This window comes from Cherax quadricarinatus, chromosome 30 (genome assembly GCF_038502225.1).
Source record: "Cherax quadricarinatus isolate ZL_2023a chromosome 30, ASM3850222v1, whole genome shotgun sequence".
NCBI lineage: Eukaryota > Metazoa > Arthropoda > Malacostraca > Decapoda > Parastacidae > Cherax > Cherax quadricarinatus.
The window spans coordinates 4587221-4612038 of record NC_091321.1 but is presented as its reverse complement, the minus strand read 5'-3'; the positions used below and the strand labels follow the sequence as shown (position 1 = coordinate 4612038).

The 24818-nt window shown below is 46.8% G+C and overlaps 1 protein-coding gene across 12 annotated transcripts in view; it reads left to right on the top strand.

The window, feature by feature from the left end:
• The window catches only part of LOC128692607 (transducin-like enhancer protein 4), a 222011-nt gene that overhangs the window by 100303 nt on the left and 96890 nt on the right, over positions 1-24818 (top strand). For 5 of the 12 annotated variants that reach the window (XM_070089853.1, XM_070089850.1, XM_070089854.1 and 2 more), the window contains 2 exons: positions 6193-6310; positions 8030-8128. The exons of 2 other annotated variants lie outside the window; for them this stretch is intronic. In XM_070089853.1, coding sequence (XP_069945954.1) covers positions 6236-6310; positions 8030-8128 — 174 coding nt within the window. In that variant the 5' untranslated portion in view covers positions 6193-6235. Of the gene's footprint in view, positions 1-6171; positions 6311-6771; positions 6791-7018; positions 7063-8029; positions 8129-24818 lie in introns of those variants that run through there. 5 more of the 12 variants (XM_070089852.1, XM_070089851.1, XM_070089857.1 and 2 more) reach the window with 3 other exon arrangements.

The window sequence follows — 24818 nt, the reverse complement described above, 5'->3', positions numbered from 1 at the left end:
GGACAAGCAGGAGATGGAGCAGTACTGCTGGTGGACAAGCAGGAGATGAAGCAGTACTGCTGGTGGACAAGCAGGAGATGAAGCAGTACTGCTGGTGGACAAGCAGGAGATGAAGCAGGAGAAGCAGTACTGCTGGTGGACAAGCAGGAGATGGAGCAGTACTGCTGGTGGACAAGCAGGAGATGAAGCAGTACTGCTGGTGGACAAGCAGGAGATGAAGCAGTACTGCTGGTGGACAAGCAGGAGATGAAGCAGTACTGCTGGTGAACAAGCAGGAGATGAAGCAAGCAGCAGGGAGATGAAGCAGTACTGCTGGTGAACAAGCAAGCAGACAAGCAGGGGATGAAGCAGTACTGCTGGTGGACAAGCAGGAGATGAAGCAGTACTGCTGGTGGACAAGCAGGAGATGAAGCAGTACTGCTGGTGGACAAGCAGGAGATGAAGCAGTACTGCTGGTGGACAAGCAGGAGATGAAGCAGTACTGCTGGTGGACAAGCAGGAGATGAAGCAGTACTGCTGGTGGACAAGCAGGAGATGAAGCAGTACTGCTGGTGGACAAGCAGGAGATGAAGCAGTACTGCTGGTGGACAAGCAGGGGATGAAGCAGTACTGCTGGTGGACAAGCAGGGGATGAAGCAGTACTGCTGGTGGACAAGCATCATGGGCCATCTTATGGCCAATTTCAAACAATCTATTTTTTTCCATCTCACCGTCTCACGATGACACTACAAGTGTTGAAGGGAAATTTAAGGCTCTTTCTAAGCACCTTCTCTAATGGCATCTAATGTGGCCTCTAATGCCGTCTAATATGCAGCGGAGTCGGCAGAAATTGCAGGCCCATGTTTTTTTTTTTTTTTTAACTGTTACCCTTTTTGATATAATTAAATAACCGTAGCTTTGTTTTATATAAGGTTAAATTTTATTTTGATAAGATTAAGAGCCTTTTTATATGAGTTTAAAAACCTTTGTAATAAGATCAAAATAATAAATAATTAGAATTAAAACTTATTTGCTAAGAAGCTAAAATTTTTTGACAAGAATAAAAAAAATTCATCAGATTATAAAAAATCTTTTCGAAACGTTTACAATTTTTAAGATTAAAAACTCTTTTTTAAGGATTTAAAAAATTAATTGGAATAAAAACTTTAAAAGAAAATATTAAAAAAAATTTGTTATGAAATTTAAAAAAAAGAAAAAAAAAAAGATGTCTACTTAGAGTTCCTTTTTGGATCATATATTAAAACGTCTCCATTATGTATTCCATAATTTTATGTAACCTTCCGGTTATGTACCGGTTTGAGGCACACTTATGTATTTTTTTATTTTTTATAACTGGGCGGTGATTTTTGTAACTTCGTCAGTGAAAAACAACGGTAAAAGAAGAGGAGAATGACACGGGGAAGAGGAGAATAAGGAGAAAGAAAGCAGGGAATGTGAGAGAAAGAGGTGGAAAAGTAGGTGAAAGGCGGAAGAGGAGTTGAAAAAAGTAGAAGAGGGGAAGAAGAAGGGGGAAGAGGTGTTGGAGGAAGTAAAGAAGGGAAGAGGAGGAACAAGGGGAAAAATGAAGAAATGGAAGATGGTGGAGGTGGTTGCCTGGCTCTGGGTGTAGTTTAGTCCTGGTGACGGAGTTATAAAGTTTCCAGGGCACAAAACTTTGTGCATTACATCTTGGCTGAGTTAAGAGGTGCTTCGCCTGTGTGCAAGCGTGTACGTGGTGCACACTGGCGGTGCACGCGCGTGGTGCACACTGGCAGTGCACGCGCGTGGTGCACACTGGCAGTGCAAGCGCGTGGTGCACAATGAGTGCGCGTGACGGAGGGAGGGTAGAAAGGACGATCCCTTCCCCTCCCCCACCTAAACTCTCAAGACATGAATGTAGTGAGACTGGCTTGATAAGACTGGCTTTGTACCGAGATAACTCTCCGCAGCGCCACTGTCTTTGAATGGAAGAGCTGTGGATACATCAGCAGTGTGCTGCTCTATATGGTACGTAATGCTCAGGTATGTTACTGACTTTGTACTTAACATTTTATAAAACGTCAGTTACACATTGTAACCTTTGTAAAGAAATAAAAATTGTATATGAATGCATATGATTGTACACACACATCTACACTCTTTACCCTCACACATAGTACCACCTGCACATATGTAGTGATATATGGGAGTGGATATTTCAACTCTGACTCGCGAAATCATAATGACACAAGTGACTGCTGTAGGTTCGAGCCTCACCCGTGCTGTGGTTCTACTCTGCGTTAGTGTTAACGTAAAAGTGGGGTGATATAGTTTAAGAGGCAGTGATTATACCATCAGTGCATATATATACATTGATTCAAACACACAACAAGTATGCATGGGAAGGCTAGGGTGTAGGGGTGAGTGGAGAGGGCTGGAGTGTGAGTGTAAAGGGAAGGTAACCTTATCTTATACAGGACTCACACTGCTAGGAATGTAAACACATGGAGAGGGCAACCGCTGTAGGGAGTACCAGTGTAAGGCTCCTTAAAATGGCACCCCAAGGCAGTATTGAGACTGTTGACCCATTGTACCCGGCTACGACACTCCCTCGGGAGCCAGAGACGACTCACCACTTCCAGAAGACCATTGCTGGGAGTACGCTCCTGGCGAATCACTTACATCTGCAGTGGGAGGCAGAAGGAGCAGTTGCTGAGTGTGGCACCTGGCACTGCAGGGAGTGCCGGTGTCAGGCAGGAGGACCAGCTGCTGAGTGTGGTATCTCGTGGTCTGAGCATTAAAGCCCCTGCTTAAAATTCCGCTGACGACTCTGCCCTGTGCTGGGTTGCTTGCTCTCGTTGTGCCAGCTTGCAGCGGTGAATGTGTGTGTGTGTGTGTGTGTGTGTGTGTGTGTGTGTGTGTGTGTGTGTGTGTGTGTGTGTGTGTGTGTGTGTGTGTGTGTGTGTGTGTGAGAATCTTAGGGCATGAATGAAGTGAGAGTGGAAGGCAGTATACATACACGGTGAACTTCACTCCTGATGAGAGTATTGCGTGTCTATAACCTTATTAAGGTTACAATAAGAGGCTGCCACCGAGGTACAAGTGCACAGCAAATTTACACTCCAGAATGCCTTGTTGCTGTTGTTGAGTATTGACACTGCCATTACTCTGATTCATGGGCGCCTTGTGCAGTGTGGGAGCAGGGGCATGTGTGGGCGTGGGCCCAGTTGTGGGCTGGCTCAATACACACAGCTATGTGCTGGCTAGCCATGCCTTGAAGGTAGGGTGGATTCTCCCTTTTCCCCTCCCCCCTTGGCGTGGGGTTTTCCAGGGGAGGACTGGGGGTGGAGTAGGTGGGGGGTTGTACATCATCACGGTTTATAAACCCTCGACTGGTTTAGGTTAAAAAGTTTATCCTTGGAGAGCGAGGGAGGGCGCAGGCCGGGCTATTTAGTAACAATTTTGAGTAAACCTCAGTATCAGTGGCCTTTTGGGCGTGAGCGTAGGCATTGAAGGATAAAATAGCGTGGGCGTGTCGACGTGGTCATGGATGATGCAGGCAGTTATTTAAACGCTGATCAACGTTGCAATAAGTAAATCAACGCCATTATAACTTTAAAGTTCATCATCCGAACGACGTACGGCGGACAATAGTAAATAAAAAAAGCTTTTGTTGTGACTAGGTTTCGCCCCTGTCTTGGGAGCTCCAGATCCTGACTTGGAAACTATCTTTCTATTGCTTTATTACATTCACTTATTATGAATTTTCAACATATGTATGCATAAAGAGATAGACATGGGATATCTTGGCTAATATATACATACAAAATACACCGCCTAGTTTGGAATGTGCTCCATAGAGCGAAGAGAGAGGTATACCTTATTATATACACAGGTATTAGAGGTATACCTTATTATATAAACAGGTATTAGAGGATCAGGTTCCAAATATGCACACTAAACCAATTGAAAAGCAGGGGCGCCGTGGGCACAATAATGTAACACTGTGTCAACATCCGTTGTTCAAGACTCTTCAGCCTGCTACCAGCAGATACCGGAAATACTACTAGAAATACTACTGGACCAGTGCCTCCGCCGAGTGCCAGACCAACCAGGATCACTGCTCAGGGCCACTGCCCTGGATCACTGCTTTGGACCACTGCCCTGGATCACTGCTCAGGACCACTGCCCTGGATCACTGCTCATGACCACTACCCTGGATCACTGTCCAGGATTACTCTTCTTGAAAGGATTTGACGCTTATACTTGCGTTACAAAGTGTGTAGCTCCGTACCAGAGGCTGATCCCTTGTGGAGGCTGCTGCTTCCTCTTCATGTGACAATTTCGCCGTTGTTGCTGCTCTTATTACAAGTTGGTAATGGTATTATGACTGGTGTTATTATAAGGTGGCAATGGTGTTGTTACAAGGTGGTAATGGTGTTATAACTGGCGTTACTACAAGGCAGTAATGGTGTTATCGTCGTTGACTTATTACTGGTTTTATAACACAACTTGTGTGTTGTCATCACTCGGCCGTCTCACTCTCCTCACAACACTGACAGCTGTTATGGTGTGCTATTTTCACTTCTTGCTCGTCACTATCCTCGCTACTACGTTGTAACCCCCTCACTATCTTTCCTTGGATGGTGTTGTGCTGCACTATCCTCGTTATTTGTGGCAGATGGTTGTGGTTCCGACATTATCACCACCACCACCACCACCTTCACCATCACCCGCCATCATCATCGCCACAACACTACCCTCACCATCGCACCACTACAGTGAGATTATCAGCACCACCATTATCATCAGTACTATCACGACCACAACCGCTAACCAATACACCACACTACATGCCACCACCACACTATCACTGCGGTACACTCACCCAAATCACTGACCACACTATTAAACCACCACACTATCACCAGAACACGCTACCGCTACCACCATACACTACACTACCACCACACTAAACTGTCTCTACACTACCACTAGACTACTACCACCACACTACCCTACCACACCACACTACACTACCACCACACTACCCTACCACCACAACACACTACACTACCACCACACTACCCTACCACCACAACACACTACACTACCACCACACTACCCTACCACCACACCACACTACACTACCACCACACTACCCTACCACCACACTACCCTACCACCACACCACACTACACTACCACCACACTACCCTACCACCACACCACACTGCACTTCCACCACACTACACTACCACCACACTACCCTACCACCACACCACACTACACTACCACCACATCAAACTACACTACCACCACACTACACTACACCACACTACCCTACCACCACACTTCACTACCACCACGTCACACTACACTACCACCACACTACACTACACTCCCACCACACCACACTACACTACCACCACACTACCCTACCACCACACCACATTACACTACCACCACACTACCCTCCCCCCACACTACACTACCACCACACTACGCTACACTACCACCACACCACACTACCATCACACTACACTACACTGCCACCACACCACGCTACCCTACCACCACGCCACACTACCACTACACTACCACCACACTACACCACATTACCACCACACTACACTACCATCACACCACACTACCACTATACTACACTACCACCACGCTACACTACTGCCACACCACACTACCCTACCACCACAGCACACTAATACCACACTAGACTACCACCACACAACACTACCACCACACAACACTACCACCACATAACACTACCACCACACCACATTACCACCACACCACACTACCCTACCACCACACAACACTACCACCACACTACCACTACACTACCACATCACACTACCAACATATCACACTACCACCACACCGCACTACACTACCATCACAATTCACTAGCACCACACCACACTACCACCTCACCACACTACACTACCACCACATTAAACTATGACCACACCACACTACACCATACTGCCACCACACTACATTACCACCACACCACATTACCACCAAATTACACTACCACCACACTACACTGCCACCACACTACATTACCACCACACTACACTACCACCACACCACATTACCACCACACTACACTACCACCACATTACACTATCACCACACTACACTACCACCACACTATCACCACACAGCTTCAGAACCACTGAGTGAGGCATAGGCTGGGTTCTCTACATTTCAGCAACAGATGCAGGCGCAGCAGGCGGCCCTGCCCCACGCTGGTCATGCTCCACCTATACCCCTGGGACCTCACCCAGCCCTGCCCGGCCTGCCCTCTCTACCACCCTCCTCAGCAGCAAGTAAGTTCCTCAGCCCTCTCTACCACCCTTCTCAGCAGCAAGTAAGTTCCTCAGCCCTCTCTACCACCCTTCTCAGCAGCAAGTAAGTTCCTCAGCCCTCTCTACCACCTTCCTCAGCAGCAAGAAAGCTCTTCAGCCATCTCTGCCACCCTCCTCAGCAGCAAGTAAATCCCTCAGCCCTCTCTACCACCCTTCTCAGCAGCAAATAAGTTCATCAGCCCTCTCTACCACCCTCCTCAGCAGCAAGTTCCTCAGCCCTCTCTGCCAACCGTCTCAGCAGCAGGTAAGTTCCTCAGCCCTCTCTGCCACCCTCCTCGGCAGCAAGAAAGTTCCTCAGCCCTCTCTACCACCCTCCTCAGCAGCAAGTTCCTCAGCCCTCTCTGCCACCCTCCTCAGCAGCAAGTAAGTTCCTCAGCTCTCTCTACCACCCTCCTCATCAGCAAGTTCCTCAGCCCTCTCTACCACCCTCCTCAGCAGCAAGTAAGTTCCTCAGCCTTCTCTACCACCCTCCTCAGCAGCAAGTAAGTCCCTCAGCCCTCTCTACCACCCTCCTCAGTAGCAAGTAAGTTCCTCAGCCCGCTCTACCACCCTCCTCAGCAGCAAGTTCCTCATCCCTCTCTACCACCCTATTCAGAAGCAAGTAAGTTCCTCAGCCCTTTCTACCACCCTCAGCAGCAAGTTCCTCAGTCCTCTCTACCACCCTCCTCAGCAGCAAGTTCCTCAGTCCTCTCTACCACCCTCCTCAGCAGCAAGTTCCTCAGCCCTCTCTACCAACCTCATCAGAGTCATCCAGTAGTGTATTTCTACCCGTCGAGAAAAATCATGGTAAGGTTATTAGTCCTTTTACTCTCCACTAGTGAATCAGGCTTGTCCTCTGCCCTCTGGTGAATCAGGCCAGTCCTCTGCCCTCTGGTGAATCAGGTTAGCCTTCTGTCCACCAGTCAATCAGGTTAATCCTCTGTCCACTAGTGAGTCAAGCTAGTCCTTTTCTGTCCACTAGCGAATCAGGTAAGTTCCAATACTTTCCACTTGGACTGTTTCCTGGTTACTTCTACTTGTGACTTACTTCCAGAGGTCTACTTACGAAGCTGGCTTTAGGCTGGCACTTTTCATGGGTAAGACTGAGGATTAACTAGCAGGAACTAGTGAAACGCATATGTTTAAGCAATCAAGTAGGCCTATTGTGTCTCCCTGTGAAGTCCTCCGAAGCAGCAGTCCTCGTGTAGCCTCGAGTATATAGCATTGTGATAATTTACAGACCCAGGGGAATTATATGTTCCTGGGTCCCTCTCTAACTTATTGTTGACACTTCCCACCTTATTCCTCCTCCTCCTCCTCTCCTACTCTTTTCCTCTCATCATCCTCTTCAAATACTTCACAATGTTCTCCGCCTGTTCTTGTCTCTCCCCTCTTGTCTTGATATCTTGAGTATTTTTGCTCTGACTGTGTCTCACCCCCCTCCCCCCCCTCTCTCTCTCTCTCTCTTTCTCTCTCTCTCTTTCTCTCTCTCTCTCTCTCTCTCTCTCTCAACATAATTACAGAGTACAAGAATGTAGCTGTTGTTGTCTCATGTACTCCACGTATTTCCTTATATTCCCAAACCACATTCAGCCAGGTTTTCCTGATGCTATTTCATGTACTTCCCTGTCCCCCTCACGCACTTCCCTGGTGCTCCCATGTACTGAGTATGACTGATCGGTGCCTCTTTTTTACGTACAGGTCTGCTGTCCGGGTTCACGGGTTCACTGGTGGGACCTGCCAACCATCCACTGTCACTACTCAGTTCTAAACACCTGCTTCATCGCGACGACAACACACGTGAGTACCTGTCTAACTTGGTCTACCCTATTTGCCTACCTACCTACCTTCATCTACCTACCTGCCTCCCTACCTACATGCCTACTTTCATTTGCCTACCTGCCTTCATCTACCTACCCCTCTCCCTAACTGCCTACTTGTATCTACCTGCCTACCTACATCTACCTCCACCTTTCCCTGCTCTCGTCTACTTTCCTACCTAGCTGCCTGCCTTCTACTTCCCTCTTCCTAACTGCCTACCTACCTACTTTCATCTCCCTGTTTGCCTTCCTTTATTTCCCTACCTGACTACCTTCAGTCTACACCTACCTACATACCTTCTTCATCCACTCTCTTTATCTACCTACCCACTTTCATCTTCTATCTTTTCCAGTTACTTTATTCACTTTCCCTACCTCCTTTATCTTCCCTGTCTGCTTATCTTCTTCTAGCTTTAACCTCCATCCCTTACTCCCTCTCCAGTCTACACCCCTTCCTTCCCCAGTTCTAGTCTGTTTAGTCTGTTCCCGTCGTCTACTCATTACTTTCAAAATCTCCATAATTATTATCACACCACCTCCTCCTTGTCCCATTCCTTTTCCTCTCTCTGCCCTCCTCCACAACTCACCCTTTCTTTCTGTCCTTTCCCCCATTTTTTCCTTCTTCTGTCTCCTGCAGCTCATTGCTAATCCCATGATTCATCTTCAGTACCAGGTGTCACTACACCAGGTATGTCCCTACACCAAGTATATCACTACATCAAGTATCACCACCACGCTATACCAGCACACACCACGGCACACCCCACACACCGTCACAGTACACACCACGACACACACCACACTGTACAGTACACACTACAGAACACACGATAGTACATGCCACGGCACACGCCACAGTACACACCACGGCACACACTACAGTACACACCACGGTACATACCACAGTACACACCACGGCACACCACAGAACACACGATAGTACATGCCGCGGCACACATCACACTACACTCAGTACAAACCACAGTATACATCACTGTACAAACTACACACCACAGTACACATCACTGTACAAACTACACACCACAGTACACATCACTGTACAAACTACACACCACGGCACACACCACAGTACAGTACATACCACAATAAAGGCCACACCACACTAAGCACCACAGTGCACACCACATACACTACCATAACACACACTACAGTCTAACAGCCGCATCACAAACACGCCGCCAAGCTTCATTTGACCACACCACAACCATTACATCCTCCCCACCATCACCTCTCATCACTTTCCGAAGGAATAACGTTACTGTAATAAGTGTATCTTGGTATACTGTTAATGTTGTGTACAGTGCTGGCAGCGTCATGGTATCCAACAGCAAGCGTTCACGAGTTGCTCTCTCATGTCACTCATGTTTTTTATATTGAATGAGGAGAGTATTTTGGTGATTTCAGACATGAGGGTTACGTGTTGTTTAAAGATTCACTGAAGATGAGGCTGAAGGTCATCATTTAGAACTGGAGGCAGTATCTTCCAAATATATATATACACATTCACTGGCCACTTTATCAGGTACACTTTTATAGTACAGGGTAGGGCTTCCCTTTACCCCCAAAACAGCCTGAATTCTTCGTGTCATGGATTCGACAAGGTGCTGGAAACATTCCTTAGAGATCCTGGTCTGTGACGACATGACAGCATCACCCAGTTGCTGCAGATTTGTACGCTGCACATTCTTGCTGCGAATTTCTCGTTCCACTACATTCCAGAGGTTTACGCCAAATTCTGACCCTATCTGCATGTCATAACAGGAATTGCGATTCATCAGAAAATAGGACTTTTTTTCAGTTTTCAACTGTCCAGTTTTGGTGACCCAGAGCCCACTGTAGTCTCAGTTTCTTGTTGTTTGGTGGCAGAAGTGGAACCCTGTGTGGTCTTCTGCTGCTGCAGCCCATGCACTTCAGGGTTCGACGTGTTGTCCATTCAGAGATGCTCTTCTGCATACCACTGTTGTAACGTGTGGTTACTTGATCTACTGTTACCTTCCTGTCAGCTTGAACCAGTCTGGCCATTCTCTCAGACCTCTCTCATTAACAAGGCGTTTTCGCCCACAAAACTGCCGCTCACCAGATGTTTTGTTTTCTGACACCATTGTTTGTAAATTCTAGAGACTGATGAGCGTGAAAATTCCAAGAGATCAGCACTTTCTGAGATACTCAAACCACAATCATTCCACGGTCAAAGTCACTTATATTTCTTCCCCATTCTGATGTTCAGTCTGAACAACAACTGGACTTCTTAATCATGTCTGCATGCTTTTAGGCACTGAGGTGCTGCCACGTGATTGGGTGATTAAATATTTGCATCACACACACACACACACACACACACACACACACACACACACACACACACACGCACACACACACACACACACACACACACACACACACACACACGTGTTCTTTGTATTTTGTTACAACGGAAATGAATGTGATGTTAGGGGTCTCTCTCTCTCTCTCTCTCTCTCTCTCTCTCTCTCTCTCTCTATCTATCTATCTCTCTCTTTCTGGGCCACAGAAAACAACAGGAAGTTTAATGAGGACAAATTTCGGTTACCCTGCTGTGGAAAACTTGAGGAAATAAAAGCTAGATTGGAGTATATAACAAATTCTAATCACACAGTATAGCGGAAAACTAATGTGAAGGACTTAAGTGTGATAACGTTAGAGTATCTCTCTTTCAAAGATCATAACAATATCATTATCACATCTGTGAGGAAAATGGTAGATGGATAATGAGAACCTTCAAAACAAGGGAAGCCAGGCAAAGGACTCAGCAGGCGGCGCAACATCCCCCATTGAAAAGTAGGGGTGCCGTGATTACGCTAAGAGATAGCACAATAAGTGTCAAGGGCCAAAGACTCTTCAACAACCTCCCGTCATACATAACGGAAATTAACAATAGACCCCTGGCTCTCTTCAAGAGGGAACTACCTGCTACCTGGAACTACCTGCTACCTAGAACTACTACCTACCTGGAGGGTGTTCAGGGGGTCAACGCCCCAGCGGCCCAGTCCTTGAGCAGGCCTCGCGGTGGATCAGAGCCTGATCAACCAGGGTGATACTGCTGGACGCACGAAATCCAACGGACGAACCACATCCCAGATGGTTTTACATGTACCTAAAGTCAGCGCTTGATCAGCTGGTCTGTGGCTCACATGATGGATTGCATGCGACCAGCAGTAACAGCCTGAGTTAACCAGGCCCTGATCAACTGGGAGGCCACGTCATGGACCGCGCCGCGGGGAGCGACGACGCCTGGAATACCCCCAACCTTGAGAGATAAGGGGGGGGGATCGAGAGGGAGTGAGTTTGTAAGAGAGGATGGGAGGGTAGTGGGGGTGAGTGATGAGGGGATTGTCCTTCCCTCAACAACAATGGCTCGAGGGTAGAGGGGGTGGGGTCAGAGCTTGAAGACAGAGGGGGGGGTCAGTGCTTGAAGACAATGATACTTCTCTCCCTAACCCCCTACGTCCCTCACTCACTCCCCGTCGTTCCTTCTTCCCTTACACCAAGCGGAGGATTGGTAAAGGAAAGAGTGAGGGGAAAGTTCTGTTGCTATATAAACATCTTTGTCTGGGGAGTAGTCTCGGGAGAAGTAGTCTGGAAAGTAGTAGTCTGAAGAGTAGTAGTCTCAGAAGTGGCCTGAGGAGAAGTGTTGTGGGAAGAAGTGGTCTCGGGAGAAGTGGTCTGGGGAGGAAGGTCGTGAGAAACATTGATTACTGTTTTTATTAACTTCTTTCCTCTTTTTCTTTCCTCTCCTTCCTTTCTTCTTTCCGCTTTACCCTCTTTCCTTCCATAGTTAGTTTCATCACTGCAGTGTCCACTATTACGGTATTTACTCCCATTATGTCAGTATATTTAGTGCCATGATAGGGGTATATTTACTCTTATGATGGAGTATATTCGCTGCCATATATGGGGTATATTAACTACCATGATGTGAGTATATTTACTCCCATTATGTGAGTATATTTACTGCCATGATGAGGGGATATATTTACTATTATGATTGGGATATATTTATTCCCATGATGAGGGGTATTATATGCTGCGATGATTGGGTATATTTACTGTCATGATGCCCAGTAAATTTTCCCTACAGGGTACACTTATGTAACACCTGTGTGGCATACCTATCTGTCTGGTACATGTGTGACACATCTATGTTGCTGAGTTATGGCACACCCGTGTGATACACCTGCGATAAGTATGTGACGTGCTTCCGGAGGTTATCGTCCCTGCGTCCCGGTCCCAGACCAGGTCTCCTGGTTACTGGCTTAGTCGGTCAGATTCTTGGTGCTTGTCGCCTCTAGCCCAATTTATACACCACAACCCGGCTGATTAGGAACTGATCTGAAGAACCTGTTGAGTAGTTCCCTCTTATAAACAGATATGGGAGGCCTGGTCATGGACCGGGCCGCGGGGGCGTTGATCCCCGGAATAACCTCCAGGTATGGGTGTGAAAGAAAGGTGTTGAAGAGATCCCTGCTTTTCAGCAGAGGTATCTCACACCTGGAATATTCTTGAGAGACTGGTCCCAAATCTGCACACATAAATCACTCCCTATGAATGCAAAGGACACGAAAGACGGTGAAACATATCCCCCCCCCCAATGAAAAGCAGGGGCGCCGTAAGTACGCTGGGAGAAAACACAATAAGTGTCAGGGGCCCAAGGTTGTTCCATTGCCTCCCATCGTACGTAAGGGGGGAGTACCAATAGACCCCTGGCTGTCTTGGGAACTGGACGAATACCTAAAATCAGTATTTAACCAGCTGGGCTGTGGCTCGTACGTTGGATTGCGTGTGGTCAGCAGTAACAGTATGGTTGATCAGGCCATGATCCACGGTGAAGCCTGGTCATGTACCGGGCCTCGGGGGCGTTGAGCCCAGGAACTCCCTTCACGTAGACTTCAGGTAGGCACTCGAATGTTACTTAAATATTACTCGTTGTTACATAAATGTTACTCATGCTTACTTGAATGCTCGCAGAGGCAAATAATGTTATGTTGTCTGTTGTGCTGAAGGCTTGTCTGATTATTTTAATATCTGTGGATCCGGAGAGCCGGTCACTGACTTTGTTTCCGGTCCAGGATGATTGCTAAGTGATGGTATACTCTTAACATTTCTTGCCAGTCTTTTCCGTTTCCTTCCTGGAGTCTACCTGGAGGTTATTCCGAGGAACAACGCCCCCGCGGCCCGGTCCACGACCAGGCCTCCCGGTGGATCAGGGACTGATCAACCAGGCTGTTACTGCTGGCCGCACGCAGTCCAACGTACGAGCCACAGCCCGGCTAATCCGGCACTGATTTTAAGTATCTGTCCAGCTCTCCCTTGAAGGCAGTCAGGGGTTTATTGATAATTCCCCTTATGCTCTGTGGGAGGCTGTTGAACAGTCTTGGGCCCCGGACACTTATGGTGTTTTCTCTTAGTGTACCAATGGCGCCCCTACTTTTAATTGGGGGTATTTTGCATCGCCTGCCCAGTCTTTTACTTTCGTAGGGAGTGATTTCTGTGTGCAGATTTGGGACCATTCCTTCCAGGATTTTCCAAGTGTAGATTATGATATATTTCTCTCTTCTGCTCTCTGTATAATTGTAATTTTTATCTTTAGCTGTGTCTTCTTGGGTCTCGTTCCCTTCAGGTGGAACGCCGGGCAGTTTGCATCATAACAATGTCTCTCGTGTATTGAGTAAAAGCGCACTTAAACATTCAAATCTGTGTAGGTCTTGGAATGTGTGAGGCTGTGGGCTGCATGAGGTTTCCTTCCCTGCTGTGAAAACCTACGGGCGGAGATAAGACTCCATTGGAGCCTCGCATTAAGGTGCAGCCTTGTGACGTCTGAAGCCTGGAACTACTCAGGAAGACTCAGGGGAAGATGTATTGGAGAGTAGCAAATCTTGGGGAAGGGAAAATTCCTGATGTGGGAGAAAGGAAAGCCCTGGTGTGGGAGAGGAGAAAATCATGGAGGGTGAGGGAAAAATCGTGGTATGAGAAAAGTGGGCAACTTGTGTGCAAAGAAAAGAGGGGAACGAAGGAGAGGGGATAATCTCCGTGCTCCTTCAGTTCAGTGGGGCGGTAAATGGTGTAGTGAGGAGCATTAAGAAGGGGAGGATACGAGAGGGACGAATGAATGATTGGGGAGAACCACTACATCAACAACACACACCATCATGAAAACACCACTACCGTAAGCCACTACTACTGCACCAGTTTAAATCATCACCACTACGCCAGTATAAATCACCAACAGCACCACAAACTACCACCACACAACAAAGCTGTGGCCAGCGGATCGCGTTCTCCCATGTGATCAATACACTTCGGTGGTCGTTTGTAGGACCCAACCATACCTAGTCGCAGGGAGAAGAGCCTGAGAGAGAGAGAGAGAGAGAGAGAGAGAGAGAGAGAGAGAGAGAGAGAGAGAGAGAGAGAGAGATAGATAGATAGAGAGAGAGAGAGAGAGAGAGAGAGAGAGAGAGAGAGAGAGAGAGAGAGAGAGAGAGAGAGAGAGAGAGAGAGAGAGAGAGAGAGAGAGAGAGCGCCGAAGCTATCTGATGAAAACTATCTACTTGTACCTAGATTCATGGCTACCAACCTACCTGGAAGATGTTTCGGGAGTCAACGCCCCCGCGGCCCAGTTCTTAACCAGGCCTCCCGGTTTATCAGGGCCTGATCAACCAGGCTGTTACTGTTGGCCGCACGTAGTTCAACGTACGAACCACAGACCGGCTGATAGCGTACTGACTTTAGGTATCTGTCCAGCTCCCTTTTGAAGGCAGCCAGGGGTCTATTGGCAATTCCTCTTATGGCTCTTGGGCCCCGAACACTAACTGTGTTTTCTCTTAGTGTACTATTGGTGCCCCTACTTTTCATTGCGGTATACTGCACCGTCTGCCCAGGCTTTTGCTTCGTAGAGAGTGATTTCTGTGTGCCGATCTGGGACCAGTCGCTCTAAGATTTTCGAGGTGTAATTCGCTCCAGTGAGTACAGGTCAAATGACTTCAAACGTTCCCAGTAATTAAGGTGTTTGACGGAACTTATATGTGAAGTAAAGGTTCTCTGTACATTTTCTAGATCTTCAGTTTGACCTACCTTGAATTGGGATGTTAGTGTATAGCAATATTCCAGCCTAGAGAGAACAAGTAACTTAGAGAGGATCGTCACTGGCTTGGCATCCCTAGGAACATTTCGCTCTTTCCCTCTCTTACCATAACCCTGTACCTTCCTTATCTCTGTAACTTATCATGTTTTTAAACATATACAACAATTTGGGCTTGCCATATAACGGGGAAGAAGATGGAAGCCTTCTTACCATTAATATACAAGTACTGGGTAATGACACGAGCCCATGAGACCACCACCTTTCCTCACTACACACTACTGTGGCCTTTACTTACGTTTAAACTTTTACTCATAAATCAGTCGTATACAGTGTTACAGATTAAGGACGGGGAAAGTTAATACATCATCCCATTCCATTACAAGTTATTAATACTTATACACTTGGCTAAAGAGAAAGAATATTGAGCCAGCGGAATATAATTAAACTGACAAAATCGAATATGAACTTACATCATCGGTAACAAAAAAAGGCACAATACCGGGACTGGAACGTTTCGGTGCGGGTTATTTGTGAGTTTACATAATTACTCCGGTGATGAACATAGGTTCATCAGGCCCTGATCCACCGGGAGGCGTGGTCAGGGACTATATCGCAGGGGCGTTGACCCCCAGAACACCCTCCGGGTAGATAGGTTCCAAGATCTCACACAAGGGGCCCTGCTATCTCCTCGCCAGAGCCTCCAGCTCTGCACCCGGCCAGGGCTCCCCACTAAAGTCCTCAGAGTCTCAAGCTCTACACCCGGCCAGAGTTCGACTCCCAGAGTCCCCACACAACTACTTCCTATGAGCTTAAAAAAGGCCTCCACACCCCTTAACTTCTGGCTAGAGGTCAGCTCCCACTGGTGTATTCATCACAGTCCCTTGATAGAACCAATGTGCGAAGGTTAGAAGCAACACTTGGAAACCTGAGAGCCAGTCACTGCTGTTCTCCTGTATCTTACAAGGAAGATATTCGAGATATTCCACATATCAAAGGCTAACCCAGAAATCTGGACTGACAGATTTATACTGAAGAAAGAGAAATGAAACATCCCTTGCTCCTTCATGGCAGGAGAGATTACAGAACTAGACAACGTACAAAGAATCTTCATTGCCGGTATACATTAAGTCAAACACCTGAACAATTGAGAATGTTTGAAGTCCCTTGAACCGTACTCCTTGAAATGTAAAAAAGAAAAATACATCATAATCTACATATGGAAAATCCTGGAGGGACGGTCCCATACCTACACACCGAAATCACATAATTTGAAACAAGAGACTGGGCAGACGGTGCAGAATACCCCCAATAAAAAGCGTAGATGTCATTAGTTCACTAAGAGAGAACTCGACAAGTGTGAGAGGTCCTCGACTTTTCAACAACCTCCATTCTTGCACAAGGGAAATTCCCAACAAACCTCTGGTTGTTTCACAGAGGGAACTTAACAGCTTTCTCATATCTGTTCCTGATGAGCCGGGCTGTAATGCATAAGCTGGACCGAGTACGACCCTCACCGACAGTTTATTCACTCAGGCCAGCTACCGGGAGACCTGCTCTGGGAACGGGTCGTGGGGGCGTTGACCCCCGGAATAGCCGTAAGGTAAACGTATTTAAACTATCCCACACGCTCCACCGGTTCCTCCTAAACTTCCCACACACCCGCAGTCTCCCAACTCCCCCACACCCCACACGCTCCCACCTCCCCCACACCCACATAAAGCCAAGCAAGTAATATCCTGGTAAGAACCAGCGGCCCAGCTTCCACCTCCGCCCCATTAATTTCCTGTCCTGAGATGGCCAGTAAATATTGTAGTCCCTTGCCTCGACCACCCGACCAAACACCCACCCGACCCACCACTCTCCCGACCACCCATCCATCAGGGTGCCTGCCTCTCCCCGACACCAGGAAGGTGTACACATGTCAGCCTCGTCACAGAGGCCTACCTGCATGGAGTCGCTTCCGGGGATCCCCGCCTCCGCGGCCCGGTCCCCTGACCCGATCAAGCTGTTAGTGCCTGTAGGCCAACGTACGCACCACAACCCGGCTGATCAGGAACTTTTGAGGTGGTCATCTCCTTCTGCTTGAGACTTTCCAAGCAGTGTGGATGAAAATAAGGCCTCATTTAGATTATGCTGCACAGTTTTAGTCACCGTATTACAGAATGGATATAAATGCTCTGGAAAATGTACAAAGGAGGATGACAAAGTTGATCCCATGTATCAGAAACCTTCCCTATGAGGATAGACTAAGGGCCCTGAATCTGCACTCTCTAGAAAGACGTAGAATTAGGGGGGATATGATTGAGGTGTATAAATGGAAGACAGGAATAAATAAAGGGGATGTAAATAGCGTGCTGAAAATATCTAGCCTAGACAGGACTCGCAGCAATGGTTTTAAGTTGGAAAAATTCAGATTCAGGAAGGATATAGGAAAGTACTGGTTTGGTAATAGAGTTGTGGATGAGTGGAACAAACTCCCAGGTACAGTTATAGAGGCCAGAACGTTGTGTAGCTTTAAAAATAGGTTGGATAAATACATGAGTGGATGTGGGTAGGTGTGAGTTGGACCTGATAGCTTGTGCTACCAGGTCGGTTGCCGTGTTCCTCCCTTAAGTCAATGTGACCTGACCTGACTAGGTTGGGTGCACTGGCTTAAGCCGGTAGGAGACTTGGACCTGCCTCGCATGGGCCAGTAGGCCTGCTGCAGTGTTCCTTCGTTCTTATGTTTTTATTAAGGAAATTTCCGAAATTTGCCTGTAACAGATAAATGAACTGTAGATATAAATCCAGATGTACTCCTGTTAACCCCTTTTAGGGCTTAGTTCCTAGGCCTTTTGTGCATCCACATGAGGTGCACAATATACTGGCCACTTCGGTGACAAAATCTAAAAAAAAAATCTCTGAACTGCACTGGGTTCCTTCTGTCCCCTAGGGTGCAACCCACAACAGTCAGCTCCACCAAGGTACCGACCTACTTTACGCAAGGTGAGCAGGGGGAGCTGGTGTATGGAGACTCTCCTCCTAGAGATTGAACTTGTGTCTTTAAGGTTATGAGAATTCGAACAAATTAATCTCCCAGCATAACAGTTTCCCATAAGATTACAGTGATCAGCAGTGAACTTATTACACGAGATCACAACAGTTCACTGTTAATGTACAGTGATCAGCACTGAACTTCTGTGACAAGTTCTCACAAACCTTTTTTTTACACAGTTGAGCTTGCAGGTAAAAATTTCTTGCTTAGGTACCTACTTTCTGCAAGGTGAGCAGGGGCAGCAGGTGTATGTAGGAGGCTTGCCTATACACTTCATCTCACTCTTATCAGGGGTTACCAGAATAGAAAACCCAAGTTAATATCGGGAAGCTGTTGAAGCCTGTGTTGTGTTGCTTATATAAATAAGCAACAATGAAAAGTAAAATATAAGAAGTGTCAGGGAAAAGAGATAATGAGGAAATAATAAGAATATAAGAACATAAGAAAGAAGGAACACTGCAACAGGCCTACTGACCCATGCGGAGTAGGTCCATATCCCCCCCCCACCCGGATTAGCCCAATGCCTTCCCCGGATTAGCCCAATGACCACTCATCCACAACTCTATTACCACACCAGTGCTTTCCTATATCCTTCCTAAATCTGAATTTTTCCAACTTGAAACCATTGCTGCGAGTCCTGTCTTGGCTAGAAATTTTCAGCACGCTATAGATGGGGTTGTAAGAGAAGTAAATGCGATGGTCTTGGCAAGAGGCGTGGAGTTAAAAGATAAAGAATCACACACAAAGTGGGAGTTGTCACAGCTGCTCTTTGCTGATGACACTGTGCTCTTGGGAGATTCTGAAGAGAAGTTGCAGAGATTGGTGGATGAATTTGGTAGGGTATGCAAAAGAAGAAAATTAAAGGTGAATACAGGAAAGAGTAAGGTTATGAGGATAACAAAAAGATTAGGTGATGAAAGATTGAATATCAGATTGGAGGGAGAGAGTATGGAGGAGGTGAATGTATTCAGATATTTGGGAGTGGACGTGTCAGCGGATGGGTCTATGAAAGATGAGGTGAATCATAGAATTGATGAGGGGAAAAGAGTGAGTGGTGCACTTAGGAGTCTGTGGAGACAAAGAACTTTGTCCTTGGAGGCAAAGAGGGGAATGTATGAGAGTATAGTTTTACCAACGCTCTTATATGGGTGTGAAGCATGGGTGATGAATGTTGCAGCGAGGAGAAGGCTGGAGGCAGTGGAGATGTCATGTCTGAGGGCAATGTGTGATGTGAATATAATGCAGAGAATTCGTAGTTTGGAAGTTAGGAGGAGGTGCGGGATTACCAAAACTGTTGTCCAGAGGGCTGAGGAAGGGTTGTTGAGGTGGTTCGGACATGTAGAGAGAATGGAGCGAAACAGAATGACTTCAAGAGTGTATCAGTCTGTAGTGGAAGGAAGGCGGGGTAGGGGTCGGCCTAGGAAAGGTTGGAGAGAGGGGGTAAAGGAGGTTTTGTGTGCGAGGGGCTTGGACTTCCAGCAGGCATGCGTGAGCGTGTTTGATAGGAGTGAATGGAGACAAATGGTTTTTAATACTTGACGTGCTGTTGGAGTGTGAGCAAAGTAACATTTATGAAGGGGTTCAGGGAAACCGGCAGGCCGGACTTGAGTCCTGGAGATGGGAAGTACAGTGCCTGCACTCTGAAGGAGGGGTGTTAATGTTGCAGTTTAAAAACTGTAGTGTAAAGCACCCTTCTGGCAAGACAGTGATGGAGTGAATGATGGTGAAAGTTTTTCTTTTTCGGGCCACCCTGCCTTGGTGGGAATCGGCCAGTGTGATAATAAAAAAAAATAATAAAAAAGTGTCCGGGGCCCAAAACTGTTCAACAGCCTCCCATCAAGCATTAGGGGAATTGCCAATAAACCCCTAGCTGCCTTCAAGAGAGAGCTGGACAGATACCTAAAGTTAGTGCCGGATCAGCCGGGCTGTGGCTCGTACGTTGGACTGCGTGCGGCCAGCAGTAACAGCCTAGTTGATCAGGCCCTGATCCATCGGGAGGCCTGGTCATGGACCGGGCCGCGGGGGCGTTGATCCCCGGAATAACCTCCAGGTAACCAGGTATCCCCTTTATTTATTCCTGTTTTCCATTTATACACCTCGATCATATCCCCCCTAATTCTACGCCTTTCGAGAGAGTGCAGATTCAGGGCCTTCAGTCTATCCTCATAGGGAAGATTTCTGATACATGGGATCATCTTTGTCATCCTCCTCTGTACGTTTTCCAGAGCATTTATATCCATTCTGTAATACGGTGACCAGAACTGTGCAGCATAGTCTAAATGAGGCCTAACCAAGGACTTCTATTATTTATACTTCTAGACATGAAGCCAAGAATTCTGTTAGCTTTATTGCAAATACTAATGCACTGTTGTCTTGGTTTCAGATTACTGCTAACCAGAACTCCTAAATCCTTTTCGCAATCAGTAGTATTAATATCTACATTATTTAGTTTATATGTGGCATGGTTATTTACCTGTCCAACATTTAGAACTTTGCATTTGTCAATATTAAACTGCATCTGCCACTTCTCCGACCATTGCATCAGTCTATTCAAATCATCCTGGAGTGCTCTAGTGTCCTCATTAGAATGAATTGGACGGCCTATTTTGGTGTCATCAGCAAATTTGCTCATGTCGCTATTTATTTCCTCATCTATGTCGTTTATGTAAATTGTGAACAACAACGGGCCCAACACTGACCCCTGAGGAACACCGCTTGTGACGTGCCCCCATTCTGATTTATCCCCATCTATGCAAACTCTCTGCTGCCTATTTGTCAGCCACGCCTCTACCCAGGAAAAAAATTCTCTTCCTATTCCGTGTGTCTTAAGTTTCCTCAATAGCCTCTGGTGTGGAAAGCCTTACTGAAGTCCATATACACAATATCATATTCATTACCATGATCTACCTCCTCAAACACCTTAGTGAAAAAAGTTAGTAAATTCGTAAGACAGAAACGCTCCTTTGTAAAACCGTGTTGAGAGTCATTAATCAATCTGTGCCTATCAAGATGGCTACGAACTGCTTCGGCAATTATTGATTCCATAAATTTTCCCACTATGGAGGTAATGCTTATTGGTCTATAGTTCGAAGCCAAGGACCTGTCACCTGCCTTGTAAATAGGTATTACATTTGCCAGTTTCCACTTATCAGGCACTATGCCAGTTTGTAGTGATATGTTAAAAAGATTAGCCAAAGATATGCTAAGTTCCTCTTTACATTCCTTTAACACCCTTGCAAACAGTTCATCAGGACCTGGGGATTTGTTAGGTTTTAGTTTCTCTATTTGTCTGAGGACCATGTCACTAGTTACCGCAATTGTGCATAGTTTATTATCATCCTGTTCTACATAATCTATTATTTCAGGAATATCGCTAGTATTTTCCAGGGTGAAAACTGAGAGAAAGTAGTTATTGAGAATTTCAACATATCCTTATCAATGTCAGTGATCTGACCAGAGCCACTCTTAAGTGGGCCAATCTTGTCCCTAATCTTACTTCTGTATACCTGAAAGAACCCTTTTGGGTTAGTCTTTGAATCCCTTGCGACCTTAGCCTCATAATCCCTTTTTGATTTTCTTATTCCTTTCTTTATTTCTCTCTTTAATTGAATATATTGATTTCTTAACTGCCCATCCCCTCTTTTGATACGCCTATATATGCCTCTCTTTTGGGAAGAACTCTTGTCTCCGCCATGACAGTTCCAACTCCACCACTACTGTTGACTCCTACCACTACTGTTGATCACCACCACTACTGTTGACTCCCATCACTACTGTTGATCCCCACCACTACTGTTGACCCTCCCCACTACTGTTGATCACCAGTACTGGTTGTGGTCAACAACCAGTACTGCTGACCACAACCACTACTGTTGACCACCACCTCTACTGTTGACCACCACCTCTACTGTTGACCACCACCAATACTTTTGACAATCACCGCTACTGTTGACCCTCACCACTACTGTTTATCACTATCACTACTGCTGCCCACCATCGCTACTATTGACCACCACCACTACTGTTGACCCTCGCCACTACTGTTGACCACCACCTCTACTCTTGACCACAACCACTACTGTTGACCACCACTTCTACTGTTGACCACCACCTCTGCTGTTGACCACCACCTCTGCTGTTGACCACCACCTCTACTGTTGACCACTACCTCTACTGTTGACCCTCACAACTACTGTTTATCACTATTACTACTGTTGACTACCACCGCTACTGTTGACTCCAACCACTATTATTGACCCCACCACTACTGTTGACTCCCACCACTACTGGTGACCACCACCACTACTGCTGACCACCACCACTACTGGTGACCACCACTATTGTTCATCACCACCACTACTGTTGACTACAACCCCTACTGTTGACCACAAAAACTACTGTTGACCACCACCTCTACTGTTGACCCTCACAACTACAGTTGACCCTCACCACTACTGTTGACTACTACCGCTACTGTTGACCACTACTGCTACTGTTGACTCCAACCATTATTATTGACCCCACCACTACTGTTGACTTCCACTACTACTGTTGACCTCCACCACTACTGCTGACCCCCACCACTACTGCTGACTTCCACCACTACTGTCGACCATTGCCATCACCACCACTGCTGTAGACCAACACCACCACTACTGTTGACCCCCCACCAATACTAGCACCGTCACCACCTCTTTACTCTTCTTTCTCTCCCCTCAGCCTCCCTCCCACCCAATACATGATGGATTTAAGAATCCTAAGAGTGTAAGAGGTGCAGCACTCGACACAGAGCCACATACATGCACAAGCGATAAAGGCCACTTTAATGGGAAAGCAAAAATTACTGTTATCGCTATACATTGATTCCTTTCTCCTCCCTTTTACTGAAGGAGAGAGAGAGAAAATTTATGCATATTTGAGTGTATACTCATCTATTTGTAACTACAGGGTTCGAGTCCCAGTTCCTGGCTTGCCTCCTGACGTACAACTGGCTATGTTAACGTCCTCCTTGCCCCCTGGTCTCAGTCGTATCTATTCCTAATGCTGTGTATGGAGCTTTCCTCCGACATTTTTTTCCTCTCCAGGTCACATTAACGTCCTGATCACCCCCAGGCTTAATAAATACTTCGTAACATGTGTCATTAACTTCTGTGTCCTCATGTGTGTATGTGTATACACTCACCTAGTATATGTGGATGTAAGGATAGATTCACAGCTCCTGGCTTTTTTTTTGTGTGTGTGTATGTGTGTGTGTGTACTTACCTAATTGTACTCACGTAGTTGTGGTTGCAGGGGTCGAGACTCAGCTCCTGGCCCCGCCTCTGCACTGAGTGCTACTAGGTCCTCTCTCTCCCTGCTCCATGAGCTTTATCATACCTCATCTTTAAGCTATGTATGGTTCTGCCTCCACTACCTCACTTGCTAGGTTATTCCACTTCCTGACTACTCTATGAATGAAGAAATACTTCTTAACATCCCTCTGACTCATCTGAGTCTTCAACTTCCAAGTGTGACCCCTTGTTTCTGTGTCCCATCTCTGGAACATCCTGTCTCTGTCCACCTTGTCTATTCCACGTAGTATTTTGTATGTCGTTATCATGTTTCCCCTAACCTTCCTGTCCTCCAGTGTCGTCAGGCCGATTTCCCTTAATTCTTCGTAGGACATTCCCCTTAGCTTTGGAACTAACCTTGTCGCAAATCTTTGGACTTTCTCTAATTTTTTGACGTGCTTGACCCAGTGTGGGTTCCAAACTAGAGCTGCATACTCCAGTATGGGCCTGACGTACACGGTGTACAGTGTCTTGAAAGATTCCTCACTTAGGTATCGGAATGGTAATCTCAGGTTTGCCAGGCGCTCATATGCTGCAGCGGTTATCTAGTTGATGTGTGCTTCGGGAGACGTGCTCCCTGTTATACTCACCCCAAGATCTTTCTTCTTGAGCGAGGTTTGCAGTCTTTGGCCACCTAGCCTATACTCCGTCTGCGTCTTATTTGCCCGTTCCCGATCTTCATGACTTTGAATTTGGAGGGGCCAAATTCGAGAAGCCAGTTGCTGGACCAGGTGTCCAGGTCTCTTTGAAAGTCCTACGTGTGTGTGTGTGTGTGTGTGTGTGTGTGTTTGTGTGTGTGTGTGTGCGTGTGCGTGTGTGCGTGCGTGTGTGTGCGTGTGTGCGTGCGTGTGTGTGCGTGTGTGTGTGTGTGTGTGTGTGTTTGTGTGTGTGTGTGTTTGTGTGTGTGTGCGTGTGTGCGTGCGTGTGTGCGTGCGTGCGTGTGTGTGTGGTGTGTGTGTGTGTGTGCGCGCGCGTGTGTGTGTGTGTGTGTGCGTGTGTATGTGCGTGTGTGTGTGTGCGTGTGTATGTGCGTGTGTGTGTGTGCGTATGCGTGTGTGTGTGTGTGTGTGTGTGTGAGTGTGTGTGTGAGTGTGTGTGTGCGTGTGTGTGTGTGTGTGTGTGTGTGTGTGTGTGTGTGTGTGTGTGTGTGTGTGTGTGTGTGTGTGTG